At 38.9% G+C, this 23,541-nt stretch overlaps 1 protein-coding gene across 1 annotated transcript in view; it reads right to left on the bottom strand.

The window, feature by feature from the left end:
• Nucleotides 1–19,053, bottom strand: part of MMP2 (matrix metallopeptidase 2) — a gene marked incomplete at both ends in the record, with an annotated part of 34,324 nt that extends 15,271 nt beyond the window's left edge. Inside the window, 7 exons of the mRNA XM_079541627.1 lie at nucleotides 258–431; nucleotides 2,237–2,410; nucleotides 8,515–8,688; nucleotides 10,222–10,350; nucleotides 12,444–12,592; nucleotides 14,533–14,759; nucleotides 18,910–19,053. Coding sequence (XP_079397753.1) covers nucleotides 258–431; nucleotides 2,237–2,410; nucleotides 8,515–8,688; nucleotides 10,222–10,350; nucleotides 12,444–12,592; nucleotides 14,533–14,759; nucleotides 18,910–19,053 — 1,171 coding nt within the window. The remainder of the gene's footprint in view (nucleotides 1–257; nucleotides 432–2,236; nucleotides 2,411–8,514; nucleotides 8,689–10,221; nucleotides 10,351–12,443; nucleotides 12,593–14,532; nucleotides 14,760–18,909) is intronic.
• Between the last annotated feature and the right edge of the window lie 4,488 nt (nucleotides 19,054–23,541).

Raw genomic sequence — 23,541 nt, 5'->3', positions numbered from 1 at the left:
ACTTGAGTTTTGTTTTTTATAATGTTTTTGTTACTGTATTTTAGACATATACTTTCTCATCACAATTTTAAAAAATCTGTTTCAGGCCGACCAACTCTGGAACTTCTTAAGATTTCTCTCAGATTCCAAAGTAAGGGTTTTGCTCAGATATTGGGTGGGGAGGAAGTAGTCAAACAAACAGGAATGATGTATGAAAATGAAATCTTCACAGTGTCACCAGCTCACAATGTTGTTACCATTGTATGGCTCTGTGTTACCTTGATCTGGACAAAAGCCCCACTTGCGGTCATCATCATAGCTGCTGGTAGAAGCACACCACAGCTTGCCATCATTGCGACCTGCACTTGTACAGGAGTCGTATTTATTCCCAAGGAAGATGAAGGGGAATACACAGGGAGCTCCTTCTGAATTTCCACCAACTGTTGACATGGCTGTGAAAAATGGTACAGAAATAGTGAGAAGGGAATCCCATTTGTAAGCTTAATCTGATGTCTCTTTTCTGAAGCTAAACATTAAAAGGCAAAGTGAGCAGAAAATCTGAAATACTCTTAACAATGTCAAGAGTAAGATTAAAAGCATTATTTAAGAAGAAAATCCTCTAACACAGAAAAGAGGGAAATGTCTAGCTATTGCCATTGCTATGAACTTGTCATTTGTTTTGGTGGGAAGGAGAAGTGCTGGCCAAGAAGTGCCTGATATGTACAGCTTTGAGAAGGAAATGGGTAGCAGTGTTTTGAGGAGGAAGATTGCATAGCAAATATCTTTATGTTGTCATTTTGATAATGCTGTTGATAATTTCCAGTTGATGTCTTACTGTAGCTCAGGAAGATTCGCAGTAGGCTTAGTGTCAGAAAACTTGAAGGGCCACTGAGCATCAAGTGGTTGTTAGTTGTCCCACTGAAATATAAGCTTTCAAAGAAAAAAGGTCCAGTGGAGAAGTCAAAAGGTCATATCTAATAGATTGAGGAATTGCTTTATGTTGACAGCAAGATGCATTCTGAAAACCTATGGTTTCAAACTTTCTCTAATTGAACATTTGGTTTTTTTTACAATACTGATGCAGAAACTTGCAAAAAATTTCCCCTAAATCTTTTCAGAGCTCCAAAATATATGGTAATGTATAATAAATTTAAAAAAAAAAGAAAGAAAGAAAAAGAAAAAAAAAAAAGTTTAAACAACATGTATTTCATTGCTTCAGTAATAGAGACTCTTTATCCAGGAGTTTTGATATATAGATTCTAGTTTCTTGTTGAGCTGTGAATTCTATTGCTTCTTTTGCCTGTTGACCTATGCTTCAGATTTTCATCTTCTTAACTATGTAGCATGTTACAAAGAATTTGATCCTTTCTTCAATTTAAATTTTATTTTTTTCCTTTTTAAATCATTTGTAAGGTAAAATTGAAAGGTTACTCCTGAATATCAGAAGTATCAGGAAACCACTGATACAAATCCCTATTTCAAATGAGTAGGGCATTTTCACAAGACTGGAAAAGCAGGTACACCCGTGTGCTCTCAGCTGGTGGTTGTGCCAGCTGTGCGCAGAGGCTTATGGCCCGTTGTGCATGAGCATAGCTTCACCTTGCCTCCAGCAAAAGGCTGAGATTTTAGAACCACAACTACTAACTCATTAAGTCTAAATAATTGTATCTGTAGCCAATATCCTTAAACTGAAAAATGCCAAGCTACAAAAAGCTATTTTTTTGTTCTTTTGTGTAATAAAATTCATGTAATTCAAGTTAAAAATATATATGCATTAAAAAAATTGTAAAGAAAGCAGAGATTTATTTTCCTGTATGAAACATTTTCCTCAGTTCCCCTGATCTGCTAAAAAGATCCATTAGGTCAAGTTTACCATACTAAACAGGATTTATTTTTTCCCATGTGAAAACGTTAAAATATTACTTATTGAGAGTTGCAAGCTAAAATATTGCTCATGCTTTATTCTGTCACGAGTCTTCTCTTTTAGGGCCATTAACAAATTGTAATCTACTCATAATTATCATGCAGTGGTAGACATTTAGTCCTATGGTTCGATGACTTTTGTGTATCTTGGATAGATGTGTTGTAGTACTGCATGCCACATTCAGTATCGTTTACACAGATTGCTCATAGCCACCAATACTGAAGTCGTACCTGGCTCACTGACTTCTATATGCTCTGGTAAAGGTGTAAAAAGTATTTTTGTTATTTAAAACAATGACAAATTATACTGTTATGCAAACAGTGTTCCTCATACCAGTTTCTGGGCAGAATCCATATTTCTTATCTCTATCATAGTCTTCGGTCGTTCCACACCATCGGTATCCATCTGTCCTGCCTTCTGTTGTACACTGGTCGTAGGACTGGCCTTGAAATTTAAAGGGAAACTTGCATGGCTGTCCGTCACCATTGCCACCCATTGTAAAAAGTGCTGTTGGGAAACCAGAAGAGGAAAATATTAAAACACAGTGCTCAGAATCCGTGAGAAATCATAATGGGCCAGTGGTGATGTTTGAGGTCTTGACAGTGATTAGGTACACACTCTGTGCACTGTTCACTTAAAGCCTCTATTTTACACCAAAAATATTTTGATAAGAGAGATGGATGTGGTATAGTATCACTAGGAGGGAAATGAAGAGCAGAAAGGAATAACTACAAATTAACTGGGAAGGAAGAAAACTCTACTAAGCTGTTGGAATGCAGTATGGATTGTATGAATCCTCTGTAGCCTGTCCCATTACATAAAACATGTAATATATCTTCTTTAAATCAGGGTTTCTGAAAACCATTCTGATAAAATCATCCATGTTCCTTAGTGCTTTGCTAATTAGTTTACCTTTCATCAAAAATGTTCTCTAGAGCCTTGGACAGTTTTCCTAATAGCTCTTTGTTTAAGTTTCATGCTTCTTTAAGATGCTAGCTTGTGGTAGAGTTAGTTAGATGTTATATCCTGGAGGCATTTCCCTTAGGCTTTGCTTCTCATTTCCAAGCATCCACACAGCTGTGCTCAAGCACTCCCTAGACAAGCAAGATTCCTCTAACAAAGCTGAACGCAGGGAGATCCTCCTGCCTTTTGCTTTGTTAGTGCTCCCAAGCTGATCTTCTAGGGGCTGATTGTTGTCTGTGCACATACACAAACAGGTCCCATGGCTCATCTGTGAGAACTGCAAGTCTCTCACATAGATGGAGTAGGTTAAACTGAGTCAAGAGTCCTGGGACCTGTTCTAGGATTGGAGTAAAATTTCTGGAATTGCATCCAGGCTGAATTGCATGAAAATATAGATGGTTCAGAGCATTCAAAAGATTTGAATCTGCCTGTCTTTTCTCTGAGCCACTCTATGGGCAGGAATCCTCAGTGGTACAATTGTCCATGTGAATGCCCTGTGCTGGTCGGGGAGGAAACCTCAGGGCAAAAGGCTAGGCCAGACTTGCACCAAACTGAGACAGAAACATCCTCCAAGCTGCCACATACTATTTCTCCTTGAGATTTAAGCACAGCACGTCAGAATGAAACTATGAAGACAGACTGAGGGAGTTGGGCTTGTTCAGCCTGAAGAAGAGAATGCTGCTGGGTGAACTTATTGCATCCTTCCAGTAGCTAAAGGAAGCCTAGAAACAGGAGAGGAATCAACTCTTTACAAGGGTAGATAATAGCAGGACAAGGGGAAATGGTTTTAAGTTCAAGGAGGGAAGATTTAGATTGGCTACTGGGGGAAGTTCTTTACTATCAGAGTGGTGAGGTGCTGGAACAGCTGCACAGAGAGTTGTGGATGCCCCGTCCCTGAAGGTGTTCAAGGCCAGGTTGGATGAGGCCCTGGGCAGCCTGGTTTAGTATCAGATATGGAGGTTGGTGGCAGGGGGTTGGAGCTTGACGGTCCTTGAGGTCCCTTTCACCCCAAGCCATTCTATGATTCTATGAACTTTGTGAATTCCCAGTGTAAAGAATGCATGATTTGGCCTTTTTAAGATCACCAGGAGGATATCTTTCTCCTCCTCCCCCGCTATAAATTCAAAGCTAAAACCCAAATATTATGCAGGAAGGCTTACCAAGTTGTTTATAACTTTGCTGCTATCATTTCTGATGACCAAATAGCTCTTGTAGCCCCAGTGTCTTTGTGTAGGTTTTGAGGGTTTATGTCTTTGCTTAGTCTGATACACAGCTGGGAAGAGACAATGTTTATGAGCAAGCTTTACCTTCTAGAGTAGGAATAAGTAATAAGCCAAGATTTTTTTCTGGCCGAAGGGTAGCTGAGAAGGGCTCTGACGATGGGATATTGTGACACAAATGATTCATTTTGCTTTTCCACTTAAATCAGCAATTGGCCACAGAATCAAGGATATGAACCACTACATTACTGACGTGAGTTCCTACCCCAGTACAGAGAGGACTTGGATCTTGCAGGCCTGGCTCACGTGGGTGGGTGTTCTGAACTTCAGATCTGGCCAAGCTTTTCTCTAGGTCCTTCTGCATCTTTGACATGGAGGCAGCCACAGAGTTCCTATCTCTAGGCAAAAGGTGCTCACTGATGTAACGGCAGCACACACTGTGCCTCCCCAAAAGAGCAAGCTGCAAATGTTTGTATTTTTAATATTCTGCAAGAAAATAGGAAACATATTTACTAGGACTGTGTCTGTGCTGATTGGAGAAAACCTTTTTATTTTTTAAAAGATAGATTTGGAAAGCAAAATGAATCTAAGTTTTTGAGATGACTCATTTACCACATGGGCTGCTTCCAAATCTGGATCTGGCAAATTCTATTTTAATGGCTTTTTTTTTTTTTTTTTTTTTAAAAAAAAGAAAAGGTTAAAACATGGCTTAGTTGCAGAAAACATAAAGAAAGTCAGTCGTGTACAGCTTTTCATGGAGTCCTTCTGAGTCACAGTCAAAAGACAGTTTTTCATTTTGTTTGACGTAACATCATGTGATGGTAATATCAGAGGTTTAAGTTTTCAAGGATTCCTTCCCCAGCAGTTACTAGAAAAGTCTTTGCTTTGATGTAAATGAGAATTAAAGGGACTATTTCCCCAAAACAAATAAGCAAGGAGCTTAGTGGATTGTAAGATCTTAAAAGGGCCTGTCTCTTGTTCTGCTTCATAGTAAATTCAACAGTTTCAAAATTTGTGAAGTTCTACAGTTGCAACAGCAGATTTAGGCTGGCTGTAACCAACCTGTGAGTCAAGCTGCAGTGACAGCCTACAGGAGGTGGTGACTGGTGCAAGGAGAGGTATCTGGCCTGTGGGACTTGCAGAGGAAACCCATTTTTTTTCTGTTTCTCCTATTCAGGACATTGTCCAGCCTGCTGCCTTGAATCAAGATCTTGGTATTAAAGATGGCATAGCAGGGAGAACCCCACTGGGTTAAATAAACTGTTACGTGCGACCAGCTGGTTAGCTTATGTGTCTTTTGTTGATGTGGAAAGCTCTGGAGTAAGACAGATAGCAGTAATGTTAGGTATTGGAGGGCCAAGATTTGGAACCTTAACTCCCTGTACTGTAAGTGGATTTTGGTAGGGAGAGTGATTCAACGTCCCTTGATCCCATATGGCAAAGGAGAGGTTTTACACAGCTGTATAAAATTTGGGTAGTACATAGACAACTTTCTGCTTTCCCATTTATCTTTAAAAAGCGATTTCTGAGTCAGCCTGCAAAATGAGGGTACAGATCTGAGATGAACTTTAGAAAGGCCTAGTGCAGTACCACAGCTTTAAGAAAAATGTTTCCAAATGAGCACTGTGGCATATTGAGGTGAATTGAATTTCGTGAATTAAAAGACAGAAACGAACACTGACAACTAGGAATGTTGCCTCCAATACAAGCTGTATGATGTAAATCCTTCCCTATCTGAATTTATTAACAGGGTTTAGCAAATGGAGTCTTGGAATAATGAGTGAACAATGCTGCTCTGAATTTAATAAGAAACATCTGTGCAGAACTGTTCAAGGATCTTGCAAAACAATTACATCAGAAACAAAAGGCTGAAATCGTTCTGTTCCGTTTCAGAAACCTTGATACAAGCATTTCCAGGAAGACCAAATTCCAGAACCAACTCCTACTGAGAGTGCTTCACTGCTCATATTTTCTGTCTTGTATGGTTTCAGCATTTTACAAAGGTATCAGTCATGGTATGCAGAGGTCTGTTTGTCCAGCTTCTTGTAATAGAGGCCTAATTCATATAGCCTCTGAGCATTTCAGCTATCTTAAAAAAATAAACCCAGTTCTGCTCTTTTCCAGCTGGAAGGATTAACCTATGAGAGGGGAGATCTGAGGAAGGGTGGGGAGAGAATGAGTAAAGGAGAAGGCAAAGTTTGAGGAAAGGAAAGAATGATTGTGCAGTTCTGTGCATGTGTGCACATGCCATTTACTGAAGTAAACGTTAGACTGAGGAGGCGAGTTCTGCAAGGAATGTAGCTAATTGTAATTGCAGAATCTCTTGTCATTAACTGAAATCTGGTAGAAGTTCAAGCTCTTCCTTCTTCATCTGCTATGCCCATAGAAATAGTCATCACCATGGTAGATCCCAGCTCTAGATGTGGTATAGAATGGGCAGTTAGGTTTTTGAAAAGAAAAGCATACTTTTCTTTAACGTATTGTATGGGATCTGTTGATCACGGCCTGAACCTCTGACTACCTGAGGCAAGCCATGAGTCAGCTGCAGGAGCACAGGTGAAGGCAATTCCTCTGTGCTACTGGAAGGGATGGAGCCTGGCTGCAACTCTCCTAGATCCCATTTAAGAGCTGACTGCCAGTTCGGAAGGATCTCTTTTGGAGATTGCTCCTCGTGGAGTTTGCTGCGGCCCTATGACACTGGTGAGCGTTTCTGTTTATTTTGGTTGTCTTTCCAGCATGATAATCTTACTAAACCTAACCTCTGTACACCTACTGATTGTACAGTTGTACACCTATTGATTGTACACATATAAATGCTAAAAGACTGTTCATATTCTGCAACAGATTTTTCTCTGACAGTTGTTAGCTTGCTTATACAGAAATATTATCTTCTTTTGGGAAGTGTATAGTCCTGAAAATAAACTTAATGCTGTTGTTCCAAGCATGATTATCATGAGTCCAGCGAAAGTTCCATTATTTTCTGTTTTTCTCTCTTTCATAACTGCCATTATTTGCTCTGTTATAGCAGCAGCAGTTATAGTGGTGCTGTGTGCTCATTGCTCAGGTGTCAGGTAATAGGAATGATGAAACACTGCTTGCTCCCAGAAGTTTACAGCAATTGGTTATGTACAAAGGGCAAAAATAAATATGGGAAACTGCAGTACTGGAACAAAGCTAATGGTTAAAAGCTCCTTATTTTCTCTATCCTTTTCTCTTCTGGCATTGATTCATCAAGGCTACAGCCAGTTATATGCAATGCTTCTCTGAAGTCTCCCTACTGTGTGATATAGAGGAGATCAAATTAACACTTGTACAGTAATGAATTATCTACTGGACACAAGATTTCAGATTAATCAAGAATTTCAAGAACGTGAATAAATTCCCAACGTTTACTGGGGGACAAGTTGGCTTATAACTTCATTTTAAAATCATAATCATGCTTTGTGTATTGTAGAAAAAGTAATAGCAGCATGATGGCACAATACAAATTGTCCTGTCTGTTAATGATTGTATCCTAAAAGTCCAAACGTGAAATAAATTACTTGTAAAGGCAAGGATCCTCTAAAAAGTTAGAAATTAAGTATGGTCCTAGCTGTCCTAGGCCCGCTAACATTTTTGCCCAGATGATGATGCAGTGATGATCTCTGAAATAGTGTTGATCCTATATGTAAAACGAGCAATTGGAACTACTTCATTAATGAAGGGTCCTAAGGCATACATTAAAATAAAAATCTAAACTTTACAAAAGTGCATGCTGTTTTGGCTAGTAATTTGTAGTGTACTAACATAAAAATCCCTTCTTACCAGCATGGATAACCACTTGAAATTCAATTGTTTTTATTTTGAAAAGCAGCAACATGGCATTTATAGGATGATTTGTGATGATACTGTCATGGTGCATGAAAAGGGCTTCCAGACTGGGCTGACTTGGGCTACCAGTTACTAAAATAAGTAAATTGATACGTGAGGTTAGAAATTTGCCTGAATGGATTTCATCCCTAACTGCCAGACTTTAGCAGTTGCTGCTCTTGAAAGAGTGCAATTATCAGTGGACTGGCCTGCAATTTAGGGAGAGATTTCTGTCCTTCAGCGCACTCCTGAATTTGACCTTATCCTTAATGTAGTTTGTTCCTGGATTGTGAAATTGAACCTTTGTATCTTTGACGTACGAATGGAGCCTGCATTGCTTCAGGCATGTTTTCAGTATTTTCTTGTGTTTAGAAAAAGGAATTGGCCTGGGCCATTATCAATTACATACTCTTCTACACCAATTGATTCTGCTTAATTACAGTGGGGATACTAAAGACCAGTAAATCTGAATCTACCAGAAGGGAAGTGGGGAGAAAAGTAAAAGGAGAATGGATAGATCAGTCAAGTAAGGGAACAATCTAGGAGGAAGAGGAACACTAGAAATGACTTTTTACTTACACTCATGGGGACAAAAGCCATATTTTCCATCTGCATCAAAGTCTTGAGTTGTAGAACACCAGAGGAATCCATCATTACGTCCTGCATCTGTGCAACTGTTGTATTCCTTACCATTGAACCAGAAGGGAAATTTGCAGTATTCACCATCTGCATTTCCATACTTTACTCTAACCACTGCAAAGAGAACAGATGCAATGCTGAAATGAGTCACTGACTGGAGGATATTGGTGTAAATGTAGTGTGGATTTCTGCTTTGAAATTGTATATGTTATTGGTCTCTCTATTGGCAAGGTGATCATAGCTGAAGTAATAACTGGTAATTTTGAAAGAATTACATAGATATTACTCATGGTGAAGTGTTAGAATGAACAGTCCTTAAAATCAGCCCAGAAAAATAAATGCGGTGGTGTTACTCTGGCAATGCAAACTTATATACATGCTGTTAATATGTTTAATAATTGAGTTTCTTTGGTAATGTGGTCTAGAATATTCAGTATATTTTGAAAGTTTCTAGGCAGCATGTTCATGTTGAGCATGAGATCCAACATACCTCGTGCCTCATAAATGACTTTGGTATTTGCAGTTTGACTTGAATGAGATCTGCTGGTGCACTGAGTGAATTGGTGGTAATGCAGGCACACACAGATCCTGGGTTTTATTTCTATTTCTTAAACACTTAAGTCTACAGTACTGGTGCTCTGTTCTGTACAAACAACTGGCATATCTGTAGTATTTCTTTTAATGGCAGTGACTAATTGGATGCTTGTGTAGGATATCTGCACATGTGGAAAAAAGTTTCCTCCTGTTCACTGTTGTTGCTCTGAGGCAGGGGTGCTTACCAGTTACTTACAGCTACCCATCAGTGCTTGTGCTAGAGATAAAATAAAGCCAAAGTGAAGGGTTTGGGCTATTTTGTATTGAAGTTCAATGATTTCCTTTGAGTGGGAGGACAGCTGAGGAAAACTAGATTTTGAAATGAAAAGCTAACATGAGTTTGTATTCTTATTCCTAGCTTCCCAATTTATTTTACAGTGAAAGAATTACAGTTAGTAATATATGATTGTGGTGAAGCTTAAGTAGATAAAACGTGTGCCACGCTACTGCTGCTTGGTTTCACTTGTCGAAGGTCACACAAGAGTCTTTGGTTACTTCCTTATAAAGATTACTGCCTACTAAAGATTCTTGAAGTTGTTCTTAACCCATTGTGCATGAGGGGTTTATGTTTCATTTGTTTCTGACAGATACCATGAGTACATAAGTTTTGATTCAGGTGGTTCATTCAATTTTTAAAGACTGGAATCATAGCTTAGGTTCTGTTAAAAGAGAATACAAGTAGAAAAGTTCCCAGCATTCTGCCTCCTAGTAGCAATATTGCATCTTGGGCACCTGAGAACTGAAGCATTCGAAATCAGTCATGGCTTTGTACTTTTCCACCCTTCAGCAAGGCTTTGAGGTATCAGGTCTATTAGTTCAGTTTTTCAAGGGGTAATGATAGAGGAGCAGGAATGGGAATTCTAGAAAACATTTAGGAATTACATAAACATTTTGTTGAGAACAATTTAAATTGTATGAACTTATTTTCATCTGTAGTGATATTGTCTCCTAAGACTTTTTGACATGTCAATGAAAACATTTAGTGCAGTTCCTGAAGCAACATCCTGAAACAGTTAGCAGGCGTATGTTCTGAAACATGAAGAAGTTTAGTACCTTGCCCTTCTCCAAGAGTCCACAGTTCATCATCATCAAAATGGGAGTCTCCTCCAATTCCTGGCCCCGGCGCAAAGGCGTGAGCCAGGAGACCATCTTTGCCATCAAACGGATAGCCATCACCATGCTCTGCAGGAGAAATCAGACAAAAAAAGCAGTTTCTAATGACCTCAGTTGTCAAAATGGATACATGAATGATGGTGATTATATGCACTTTCTCATCCAAGACTGCAACAGATATTCTAGTGAGTGGTATGGGCTGGGCTCGCAAGACTGAAATAGAGAAGAGAAAGCCAATTCTTGCAAAGAACTTCAAGTGACAGTTTTGCAGTTGTGGCAGCATGTTATTTTATGTAACAAAAGTGTTGTGAAAGGGAATCAGACTGTGAAGAGCAGTGAAATGTTGTACACTGGATGTGCAACAGCATGTGTGCTGTTATTTCTCAGTGGAGACTAGCAGGAGCTGTAAAATATTGCAAATGAGAGGTATTTTTTTCAGAGTTTGCATCAGTCTGAAACACAGATTTGAAAGTAAAGGTGGATTTTCTTTTTTGCGGTTTCTTTTGTCCGTTACACCTCTGATCGCTGTGTTATTTTCTTTGCATGGTATACTGGGGAAAGCAAATCATCTGAGTGCTTCTCAGTAGAGAATCTCTGGAAATCTAGCTCTTATTCAACACCTGGAGTCCTGTGAATGAGCCTGTCCCTTCCCCACATCAACCACTCTGAGATGCAGGCTGCTCACAGGCAACAGCACTTTAAGTAACTCTCCTGTTATTGCACTGTAGGCTTTTCTTGGAAGTACACTGTGTGTGGGTAAGGCAGGCTGGCAAGGGCATAACCCTGGTATTCATAGCTTTCCCACCACACTGACCTGTGCAGCAAAGCTGGCTGCCAGCATCTCCAGTTGCATCATTTCAAGCTTTTCAGTCTGATGTCTTTCCATTTAACAGAAACCCTCAATACACAGGCCTGAATCTCTGCTCTGTTGCACTGATTTCATGCTGCTGTCAGCCTCTTAATACTAGTTCAGTTCATTCATTTCAGTAGACTAGTGTGTCAGTTGTTCAGGGAGCAAGAGTTTGATGTGAAATTAGAATCTTTACTCCTGTTCTTTGCTTAAGAGAAGCTGAAAAATGAACAACTTTGTGGATGTCCCGAATCCTGTGAATTTGTAGGCAATAAGGTGATGATAATGAATGACTGTGGGAAAAATTCTCCCACTATTTCTGAGCTGAGTGTAATCTGCAAGTGCTAAAATCAGCAGGAACACTTCTGCCTTTGTAAGGCTTGCCCTATGAACCAAGCCAGCCTGGATGAGGATCTGAAGTTTTGGGTTCTGTGCACAATCTCTGAAGCTTTTGAAGTCAACTCATCAGTAGCTAAAGCAAAGACGACCAACTTGAAATGGAGGCTTTTACAAAGAGCTCAGTTATTCTTTAAACTGTTTGCTTCACTTGCAAAGTCTACCTCCCAAGTGACTGGTTTCAGAAATGTCTTCATTAGTATTAAAAATTCTGTGACTGTTAGAAATTGAAATGCCCAGGTATACACTGAAAATCGTGTTCTGTTAGAGGAAACCAAAATTAATTGAGAAGGCATGCGCAACTGAAATGAATCAAGTTGCTTATCATCAGCAGGACTAAAACCAGGATTCAGCTTAAGAGCCATACTTAGAAATTCTTCAAGACCAAAGAATGTGTTGAAAGCCTCTAGTCTGCTATGCTAAAGAACAGAGACCAGTTATGGAGATAAATTGAAAGTCTCAAATCTGTTTTTAAGGTCTCCCCATATGTTAGGACCTCTGCCACTGCCACTGGAAAAACAAGCATGGAGGTGTAAATGAAGATGATGGCATTATGTAGTCTTCTGTTGTGAAAAGCCATCTTGCATCTGAAAATTGTATCAGTATTTCCCATTTCTATTTCTGGTTTGTAAATTTAAAAATAAAATGTTACTCCTAATAATCCTCTTTTGCAAAGATAAATATAGAATAAGGATATGTTATAAACATTTTTCTCTCTAACGTGTGTATATGTATATATATTTTAGGAAAAAAAGTCTTAGTGAAATTAGATCGTAGACAGCATGAGCCAAGTGCAAGCCAGGACAAGATTTGCCAGAAAGGCTCACGAGTCTCCTTATTGAGGGTAAGTCATTCCAATGTGAAGGATTAATGAAAGGAACAAAACCAAAAACACATGTAAAAATAGAAAATGTACCCCATCGGCCAAAATTAATCATAATGTCTGCTTCTCCATCGTTTATTCGGTTAAATCTCAGTGGTGTGACATCACTCCAGACTTTAAAGGCTCGGGCAAAGGCATCATCTACTGTCTCGGGATCCAAATCCGGGGTATAGCCTATAATCCTTAGACATAAAAAGGAGAATTAAGAAACACATACCTTCCCTCCCAGTATATGTTGCTTACTGATCAAAATGCTGAAAAGACTTTGAAACCGGTTAAAGAAGTAATGCTGCTCCACATGAGGTACAGACTTTATGCTGATCCAAGTGCGTCCAGAGGTGGTAGTTGCTACTCAGTTTTTGTTTGGAATTGACACAGCATCATTAACTATCTAGTCAGGGGCTGTAAGGCTTGCATGGTGGTGGGCCTTGCATAAGATACTCAGTTTTGCATCAGTGCTGGTTTGCTGTCAAGACAACACCTTACATTCTTTCTCTCCATTACACTTGAGATTTGTGTTCTTGTAAACTACTTAACAAGCTTGCAAGTCACACTGTCACTTTAGACCTGAACATGCCAATGCATCCCTGTTTTCTGAGATTTGCCAGATAAAGAGCTCACTAAAATTCTGACAGTCTCAAGACTGGATTGTTTTTGAAAAAAAAGCAGCCCTTCTCTCTCACTTTGGTAGTTAGCTATATATTGTTTTATGCCAACTGATTGCTAGATCTTCAGCAGTGTGTTGGTAGGATAAGGCCCTAGACCTTGAATGTGGTTTATTATGTGTTTGTTTGTTTGTATATTCTATTTGAATATGTCAGTGCCTTGTATTAAAGCCATCTAACTTCTTCATAAAGAAAATTTCCTTTTTTTTTTTTTTTTTTTTTGTTGCTGTACATAACAGGTGAAACGACTCTATGCCTAGGGATAACAATGTCAGAGGAAGCATATGAGCAATACAGGGCTTTGTGCACTGCCACACATTTTTCCAGCATTCATCAGACAGTCATAAAATGAGTAGTATGTAGAATTGTAACTAGTAAGGGAGCAGCAGACCAAGTCAAGCACTTAAGACAAATCTGCTGTTTTTTCTTGCTGCTGCTAAATGTTTTGTCCCAGACCATCTGATCCACAGGAATGTTTTTATTATTGAATTTAACTATATTGGTTCATGACTCCGTAAAGTACGACTGAAAAATGAAAATATGTCAAACCTATTGAAACAGTCTTGCTTTAAATGATTTCTCCTGACAGTAGCTGCTGGTTGCATGTATGTGCTTGGTCTGTGACAAATGTAGGGTAACTTTGGAGCAGCTTAGATGCCCAAACAACTGTATGATACTGTGGCCTTCTTTCATAAGGGCTGGAATCTCTTGTGTTTGCTACTGACCAAGGTATGGAAACACAAAAAAAGTTTGGTGATTTACCAAACTGTGGTAACTTGATTGCATCTTAGTCATTAGAAAGTTCTGTGGTCATAAATAAGTGTCAAACTTTCAGAAGCAGTACACAAATGGGCATATTTAATATATTTAACTTTTTGTGTTCCTTATGTTGATAGATGATCTGTTTAATGGGGATAGATGCTCATCCCATGCCTTATTTAGTAGTTTGCTCCCTTTATTACCTACAACTTTTTCCTCACTGACTGGCTACTGAAGCTGAATTTTATTTCATTGGGTTCCTGATTGTTGAAGATTATCAGCTGATAAATAATAAATATGTTTATTTGTTTTACTTTATAACTTATTTGATGAGCAATGTTTTTATGACTGCTGACTGCAGAGGGCTCTGTCTTCTGTGCAGTCCTTTGGTTTCCATCAAGGAGATGGGCAAGTAATGCGCTCCTGCTCCAGATCCCATAGGATGCTTGCAGCAGAGAAAGAACAAAACCAAAATCTCTTTGGGCCCAACCAAAACCCTAAAACTGAGCTTTAGGTAATTATTCCTGAAACTTTTTAATGGAAATTTCTGATGTTTGTTTAAAGGTTTGTGTAAAGTAGTCATCCAAACACGAGACTGTAATTCAAGAAACACTGAGCACCTTCTCCACTTTGAAGTGCCTTGTTTGGTTGGTCCTTAAAAGTGTTCAGGTTATGTATGAGCAAAACCCAGACAGTACCTGTATGTTATATGGTTCTTTTCCCATTTTGGCTTTCTTGGAAAGAAGTTGTAATTGGCCACATCTGGGTTACCACAGCGGGGTTTCTTCATTGTCTCAATTGTGTTTTGATCCAAATCTCCTGTTTCAGGCAGCCCAAAAAACTTCTGCATTTTCTTCAAAGTATCTTTCAGTACAAATAAGTTGCAGTTGTCTTTTGGGCATCCATAATATTTATTCAGGTATTGCTTGGGAATAATAAAGCACAGAACAAAGACTTTAAAATTCATAAAAGAGATAAGTAGTCATTACAAATAAATACTGTAATTCCATGTTAGCTTTCCATCTGAAATTTGCAAGTTTTCTTTTCAAAATTACAACTATTAGTAGCTCGGAGGCCAGCAGAATCTCCTCAATTGACACAAACCATCCTTGATCACACAACACTACTAATTAAACAATAATTTCCACTATTAGCCATCACCTTTGCTTGAGGAATTGCTTTATTAATAAGTCAAGCAAAGACCTTTAATGTTGAACTACAAAGTGAAAATGAGTTTATCTCTTTTGGTTTCTTTATGATGTGTAAATCTGCTTACAGTCTTAGATCACATGTACTTTTTTTCCTGGAAGACTCTGAATTATTGAGCAACTTGTCAAGTTAAGGTATCAAAGCAACCACACACACAAAAAAATCATTAATTCATACCACAAACAGCTCTTTGAATGTCATGTGTGTTTGTTTTTGAGTCAACCATTGCAAAGACCTGAGGAAGAGTCTTTGGTATATCTCAGTTGGCTGAATGCTGTATCTGAACAGTATGTGCCTACTTAAAAGCTCCACGGGATGCATGGGGGGAAAAAAGAGGGGAAAAAAGGAATAAATGAGGTAAAGAGCATGTGACACACTGTCAGTTCATACCTTTGACCTACTGGATGAAATTTGCAGACACACCATTGTGGTTCCACTTCAGTGTATTAAATCAGCCTGCTGTGATCTGCTCCCTCTGTCCCAGAGGACCAGTGGGTTTGCCTGTTCCCTGGCAATTGTTACAGTTAAGCAACTTGTCTTTCAAATGTGTTAATAAGCTCTATAATTATTTTGAACTGTAGATTAATAGCTGTGGTCCTAAGTATCTGTTCGTGGTCTCCACCTTCTGTGTAGAACACACATAAGCTGTTTAGGATTTAGTATTTTTTTTTCCTCTTAAATTCAGCGTTGAGTGCCAGAATAACAGAATGTCTTTGGGCAGACACCCTCTGCGAATGCCCGGTAGTCTGGCAGCCTGTAACGTGGTGAAACCTGTCATGACAACATTGTCGTCAAAAGAAAAGCGTGACCTCTCATAAGAGTCAGACAATAAAACTTTCAGTTATATCTTCAACTGTGTAGAATCTTAATCAACTCTATTCCTATCTGGGAATTAACAAATCCGAAACAAAGACAGATGGCTATTTTGAAGGTTTGGATTCAGTGTTTGGATCCAAACTAAATTTGAGAAAACCTGTTTTTTCAAGCTGCTGCCTTTGCTTGGACTGTTACAAGGGTAGGTTCAGTTGCACTGTTTAGGCTAGGTACAGTTTTAGATTGCTAAATTTACATTTCCTATGAAGAGCAGATAAAGTGATTGATGAATATGCTAATTTGGGAACATCTTGAATGATAATTACCTATCATTCATTCACAGCCTGACTAACAATCTGGCAGTCAGGACTTACAGGCTTTATCCAATATAGTGAACTTTGCAGTTCTCTTCTTCTTGTTCTTTCTCTCTACTTGAGCTTTCAGTAATTCCGTACTGCAGTTTGGGTTAACAGTATTCTACATCTAGCTCTAAAAGAAGTGCTAGAGCCACATCAAACACCGAGTGTTCCCAAACTGGTGTGTAGGCCATCTGGACCGGTGTTTAGCATGGCACAAAGCTGAGCCATTCCCAGTGATGCTGGTAGATGGAAAGGTTGTGGGTTACTGATTTTTCTGGTAAAACTCTTTAGCATAGGAAGGAGAGACCAACAGGTACTGTATCCAAATTATTAAGTACAAATCCAAGGTAAGAAACAAGGTAAATGTATCAGAACTATTTTTTTACCAAAGATTCTAAGAAGCTTGACAAAATGACTGTGCATTTCAGTCTTTGTGCCATAAATATTCCTGAGGGAAATCTTTATGTATCTAATCATCATCTACATCAACAAAACATAGAAAATGTCATTTGATGACTGCAATTTGTCGGAACCTGGATTTCATCAACATTAAGTCCAGGAGTACCTCATTTTACCCTGTAAAGGAAATAGTTCATAGTTGAATCAGAAAATAATTTAATTAGGATGTTACACCATTTCCTTCAGGAGGTCCTCCATCTACCTACTGACTAAGCATAGATTTTGCTTAGTTTTAATAATTTTTATAACATCAAATTCTGATATGGTATTTCTCCTGAGGAGAATACAACACTGGCAAGAAATGGATACGCAATGGTTTCACCTTTGCTACCAGCAAGTTTCTGTCTACTCAGAGGAAATGGGGCCTAGGGCCTAATGTGAAATGCACTAAGAACATAAGCAAGCCAGTTTGGAGCATTTGTTCTTATGATAATTTTAATGTAGCTTGATCTATTGTCTTACACTTTTGTTTGTATCCGCCAGTGATATACCATGGTATCTGCTAGTGATATACCATGTATTCTGATGGTATACCATCAGAACTGAACTTTACTGAGGACAGAGGATGCTGCTCTTGCCATTTTAGGTTTGTAAGTATGATAAACAATGAACAAAATAGAAAATGAGGCACAATAAAGAATTGTATTTAAGTTTCTGAATAAAAATCTAACCCCCCTCTCAGTTTTTCCTAAAATGGAGATTTTACTGAAGATGAGAAATGAACATGACCAGCTGTTCTATGAGGAGAGAATCTTGAAGAAAATGCAGTGTCTGTGTAAACCACATCTTGGCCTAGACTGCAAAATTCAGTTTCCCCAGAGTCAGCAGGGAGCTGTGGTGATCTGGAATTTTGATCCAGCCCATTAATGAAACAGGGTCCAGCTGCAACATAGCAATTTGTGTTCTGATTCTGAGTGTTGGGGCTGTACAGATGGACGGTGTGAGAGAAAAGGAGCCAGTTAACCTTGCCCAAGAATATTACCAGAAAGACAAAGCAGAACTGCAGTGTTAAACCAGCTTGTAATTTTCCTCTGAGTACACATAATAAATAGGTTGTTCTAAAGAAGTCGAGACAAGGGGAGATGTGGATTGCTGCTATTTAGTAAAAGTCTAACTGTGTCTAAGGAAAATAGATTATTTAAGGATGGTTAAATTACCATTAGACGTGTATGACTCCCCTTTCTTTTCCCACACGTGCTGCCCCCACCCCCTGGCTGCTGTGCTGCCAAGACAAAAGCTCTGGTGAATTTGTCTTGTTAAAGGCTGGGGAGTGCCCTTTTGGGGTCAGTTTATCTGTTTTTCCTCAACTTTCCACCACAGCTCCCATCTGGAATTTCTCTCTCTACCCTCCCCCAGACCATTAGCCTGGCAAGCTTTCCCAAGATGCACACCAGCTCCTAAAGAACAGTGACAAACTTCCAACCCTCTATATTCTGAAATAAGAATAATTTATCTCAATCTTCCTTAAAATGGAGTTACTGCTGAAGAAGAGAAATGTCTATAATTTACATGCTAAAATTAGGATCCATCTCAATCTCCCCTTAAATGGACTTCCCCATAGATCGTTGTTTTTATGAAGGTCCACAGGACTTAAAATGAGGTTAAAATAAAATACTGTAGATTTATAGCTATAATTTGCTAATGTCACATTCAGAAATCCAAACTTTTTTTTTATAATCTTGAAAATAATATTTCTTTAAACCTCTGAGGGTTTTTTTGAAGTCAGAACCAGTCCTGATGCCTTCTGAAACTCGAGCCAGCTTTCAATTGTAATTGTCCCTTAAAGCTGTGTTTATGCAGTGCACAGTAAACAGTCTGGAAAACAAGATCCTGAAAGCTGTGTGATACATGCATTAAGCCCTGATTTCTGTAAGTGAATCTTGATAGCCCACAGTTCTATTTGATATAAGTACAAAATTAGACATTTGCCCTTTTCCTCTCTTACCACTGGAATCTGTTGATTACAGTTACAATGATTTAATGAAATTATTTTGTACACTTAGACTGAAGGAAAAAGAAAAAGATTTTGCTGCCTTTAAATTTTTTATGAGAGGAGAAACATTACTTGGCTCTAGTTTTTACTTCTGAAAGCTGATACCTTTGCTAGCTAGCAAGCACTAGCAGAGACTAGAGAGAGAGCGCTACAGTCATTTCCTAGCCTCAGCTGAAAGAAGAAAGAAACATCTGCTTATGAAAGAAAAACAAATCTGAAGCAAAGATGAAACCAACACTTACCACTGCTAGCTCTTTGTCTGTTTTTGGAGTGCTGTCCCCAGGGAACTTAATGATTGGTGACGGTGCAGCTAAAGTTTTGTTAAAAAGATACACTTGGATTAATAGTACTTTAAAAACGAAGCCAAATACACTGTGAGTCTTCATTCTGCCTATATTTTTGCAATCCTCTTTGAAAAAAGATTTTTCTAACTGGCTGTCAGTTACTTTAGCTGTACAGTGCACTAGTTGCTTATCTGCACATCTTAACTCTCTGCACCGTTTTCTCTTTTGCTTGCTCTAGCAATTCCTTTGTATGTTTAAAACATCCAGATGCGCAGTCTCAAGCTACCACAAGAGGAAGTCTGAAAACTAGTGGAAACATGAGAAAAGGGCAGTTACCAGATGTGATTGCTGTGATTTTAAGGTAGCAACAGGCAGATACTTATTACTGCTGAATGAAGCCACATTTTCTTCTCATTTGCATACATTAAATCTTTCAGTTATGCCAGAAAGCAGCAAAGGGCATCTCTTGTATTTTTTAAATTAGAACAAACAACAGAACAGAACAAATTAAATTAGAACAAAAGAACTACCCCTAAACATTATTTTCCTTCCTAAGTGTTTGTATTATTCTTTAGCCTATTTTCTTGCCATGTGTTTCTTTAGTGAGATGTGGTTACAGTCCTACACAGTGTCTCTTGGTGACCATTTTGATGACATAGTTAAAGGCAGACCCTGAATGGGCTGGTGTAGCAGCAGAGGCTTTGTGTCCATCTCCTGCCCAGGCTGCACATATTGGTGTCTGTGTATGGGACTCACCATTCCAGCCCTGCTCTGTGCAGAGAATAACCAGAGCTCTGAACAAGATTCCTGGGGCTTGGTGCAGCTTTTGTAACAACTTAAAGCTTTGCCACCAATAGGCATGGTAGGTCACTTTTGGTTTTCTATGGAGTTGGAGAGAATCTCGCAGATGCAGCAAGTAGCAACTATGCTCAGCAGTTAGAAGGGTAATTTTGTACAGAATTCCAGGTCTGCTTGCACCATGGGTTTGGTGCATTGGTGCAGCTGTATGTCTGAAATTCTGGTGCAAATATTGCCTTCGTCATGGCTGGCCTTTTTACTCCTTCATAATACTGCCAGCTTTGAGGTGTTAATACAAGCTGAATATTATTTTAGCTGAATAGCCTTAATCTAGGGGCTTGGCTCACGACTTTTTAAGACAGGAGACTGGCAATTCTGCATGAATGCAAACTGTGTTCTGGCCAGCCAAATGTCACAGAACAGTTTCTATTCAAGGTGAGTCCAGCCATCAGGGTTCCTCTGAGCTGTATGTCAGCAGTGAGGCTGTGACAGCTTTCCACTGAATGTTTCTAAACTAAGGGTTTCTCGGTATAACTCCTGTTACCAAGTAGTGTTGTTAATGAAAAGTAAATACTCTGCTGGTGTTTGGTATTTATTCAAAGTACTTTGATATTTAATTGGAATATTTGGTATTGACAGTTCATTGACTTACACTAATATTGAGTTGTTTTGCTAACTGAAGCCTATTGCCTGTGAACTGAAGAACCTTATATGAAGACAAGGGTTGCAAACCGTGGGCCAAGACCTTCAGGAAAAAAAAACATTCACAGGAGGTTTTGCTGCTCGTACAGTTTGACTGAGAAGCACAGCAGTTCTATGCTCAGCCACTGGCTGAACAGCCATGGGAAGCAATCCTTAGTGTTTGAGGGGAAAAAAAAGAGCTGCAGTAATTTTTGTGAGCAGGGCTTTCTCTGCAAGCAAGTAACTCTCCAATCCTTCCGTGTGTGATTCCAATGGCACTTGAGTTAAAGTGAACAACTTTCCCCTCATGGTTCAGCTTTGAGATTGTCGTCATCTTTTCTGGTAGTTGCTTTAATAAATGGCAGTTCTGAAAATCTCATCAAGTTTTTCTACAACCTGCACTTGGTTGTGGAGAATGGCTCTCCTGCTTTGTGATGATTGCTCCTGTTTGTGAACAAAGCATCAGCAATGGATGAGGAAAGCCTGTGTGTGGGCTGCGAGGTCCCTGCAGTTTGAGAATCTCACTGTATTTCTGTATTACAGTACTACTTATCCTTGCTGGCAGTGAGAGACCCTGTAGGTAAATTTCGATACATTTCCTCAAAGAATCCGCAGCAGAAGCATACAGACCTAGAGTGGAATATTGTTTCTTGCTTTTGATAGCAGTTTTGCTGGTAAACTGCTTTCCTGGTGCTGCTTCAGCTAGTGAGCAGTTGTATTCAGTTAAGAAACATACAGGGATATTGGATTGATGATTACTGGGTGAACTCATACACTGACTGCAGTTAGTAGCAGTTTATCAGATTGTAGCTGAGAGTCAAAGACCATCATAATATGATTAAATTTGGCTTAAAACGTTTCTTGTTTCCATAGATTTCTCTTTGAGTTCCATGGGACCATCCTGTACTCAACTTGCTGTGCAGGTGCTAGGACTGCAGTGATGCTAAATCCTGGGAGCTGGGAACTGCTGCTGTTCTTGGGCCTCAGGACCAGCCTTGCTCTGAGCCCACGGCTAGGCTGAATCACATCATGGTCCTTTCTAGTTTCTGGCTGAACTGGAAATAACATGGTGTGATGTGTTTTGTTCTCTGATTAGATGAGTTCAAAATCAGTTAAAAGTGAAGGGAGAAAGCAAAAAGGCAAATTGAGAAAGAGGAACAAGGCTCCCTGAGAAGGTAACGTAAGGCCATCTACCTACTTCATGGAAGAGCTGAAAGCATAATGTAGACCTCCTTCCTCTTGCCTTAGTACGTACTCAGCAAAACACTTTTGTCTCTGCAAACAGTTGCTACCTCTGGATTAGCTATGTAAAGTAAATGCAGTTATAGCCACAACTACATCCTTTATCTATTTGTGGAAAAAATATTTCAATGTAGCACATAAAATCTATATAATTTAGGATATGTATGAAATATGCATATTAAATTATCTCTCTTGAATCATAAAAAGTTGGTCTCTGTTTATTATGTTAGGTTCAGGTCAGAATCACTCTATACTGAGGCTTTAAAACCACCTATTTCAAGAAGTATGATGCCAGATTTGCATTTCAATTGCATATTTTCATGCATTAACAAGAACTGTATGGCAGAAACCACACATTCTAAGATGGCATATGTCTCTTTTTGGGACATACTTCAGTAATAACAATAAAAAGGGAATCATGTTGTCTTCTGTTATTGAGCCGTAAGCTACATTTCTTAGGAGATCTGACTGAGATAAGAGACACATGAGTATGTACTAACATGCTGTTTTAATCAAAGGATTATTATGTTTTCAGAAAATTATTTTTAAATGATTCAGGAACACTCAGCGGTTTCTGAATTAGACTTCAGATGATGTCCTGGGCAATTTGTTGACACAGTAGTCAACCCTCCAGAAATATACTGTAGCAATTCCTACTGTCCTTCATACTGTCAATTCCAAAATGATATAAAAAACTGATGATTTCCTGGAGGTTCCACAGAAATATATTAGGCAGAATGTCAGTGAACACAGTCCATAGGAGGATGATGGATTTATTCTTAGTAAGTTTTTTATTATCATAGTGGGGTTTTGTGTTTTAAATTGCTTTTTGCCACATGTCTGACTTGTAGGGTGCTGCAGTAAAGAGTAGAAAAGCTCCCATAGTAGTTCCAGGCTGAAGCTCCACTGAACCTGAGGGCATACGACTCGATTAGCTACTCACTACCACTTCCTAATGGCACCTCTGCTGAAGATAGACTGTCTATGCAAGTAATTGTATTAATATACTACGGGAACAGATTCTTTCTGGTGTTTTGTGCTGGCAAGACACTAAGCTGCAGGTGTGTTATTCTGCACCTGTAAGAGAAAAAGTGGGAGTTTGCTGCTGTTGACTGATAGAGGTGTATGCCTCTGTAGGGACAGAGAAAGGCAAATATTAGCACTTTATCTGTTTCAGTAAACTTGTCTATGATTACTCATAGCAGTGTTCATTTGGGTATAGAAGGTTTAATAACTTTAGCAAGAAGTCATTTGCATTGCAGTCAACTGAGCTGATCTAAGACACGTGGTGAAGAGTTGATCCTAACATAGCATACGCCTTAAATATTCACATAATTTATTATCTGGATATGCTCTCAGTAGCTTGCTCAGACTCCTGTGATCCCAGTCACCGTATCTGACCACCACATGAGGGAGTCTTTAAACTTTGGAAATTGCTGCACACGTGTGTGCATGTGGAGAGAAAAGAAGGATGAAAAATATATGAATGATCAACAGTTAGTAGGAGTTATGAGTTTCAGCATTTACGGTAGCAATATAGCTAGTGCTACCTTATAAAGTATAAGGTACCTTATAAGGTAGCAATATAGCTATAGCTGTATTCTTGCTTTTGTTTTTCTCATGCCTTCCATTTTAGGAAGTTAGTTTCCAAAGATGTGAAGTTCCTTTGGCACATGGATTTCATTTGTTAGCTCACTACTAAATTAGAAATGAATTTTTAGTAAGTCTGTTACCTCTAGACAAGGTATTTTTCACTGCATCTGTTTGTTGTGCTTCTGCCCAACCCAGAAATTCCTGCTTGTGTCCTCAGTTGGTGTTAATTGACATTGCAAAGCTTCTGTTGGGTGAATTAGTTCAGCAGAAATACGC

The sequence above is a fragment of the Tetrao urogallus genome (assembly GCF_951394365.1).
Source record: "Tetrao urogallus genome assembly, chromosome: 12".
Classification (NCBI taxonomy): domain Eukaryota; kingdom Metazoa; phylum Chordata; class Aves; order Galliformes; family Phasianidae; genus Tetrao; species Tetrao urogallus.
The sequence above is the reverse complement of the archived record's forward strand: the minus strand, read 5'-3'. Positions and strand labels throughout refer to the sequence as shown.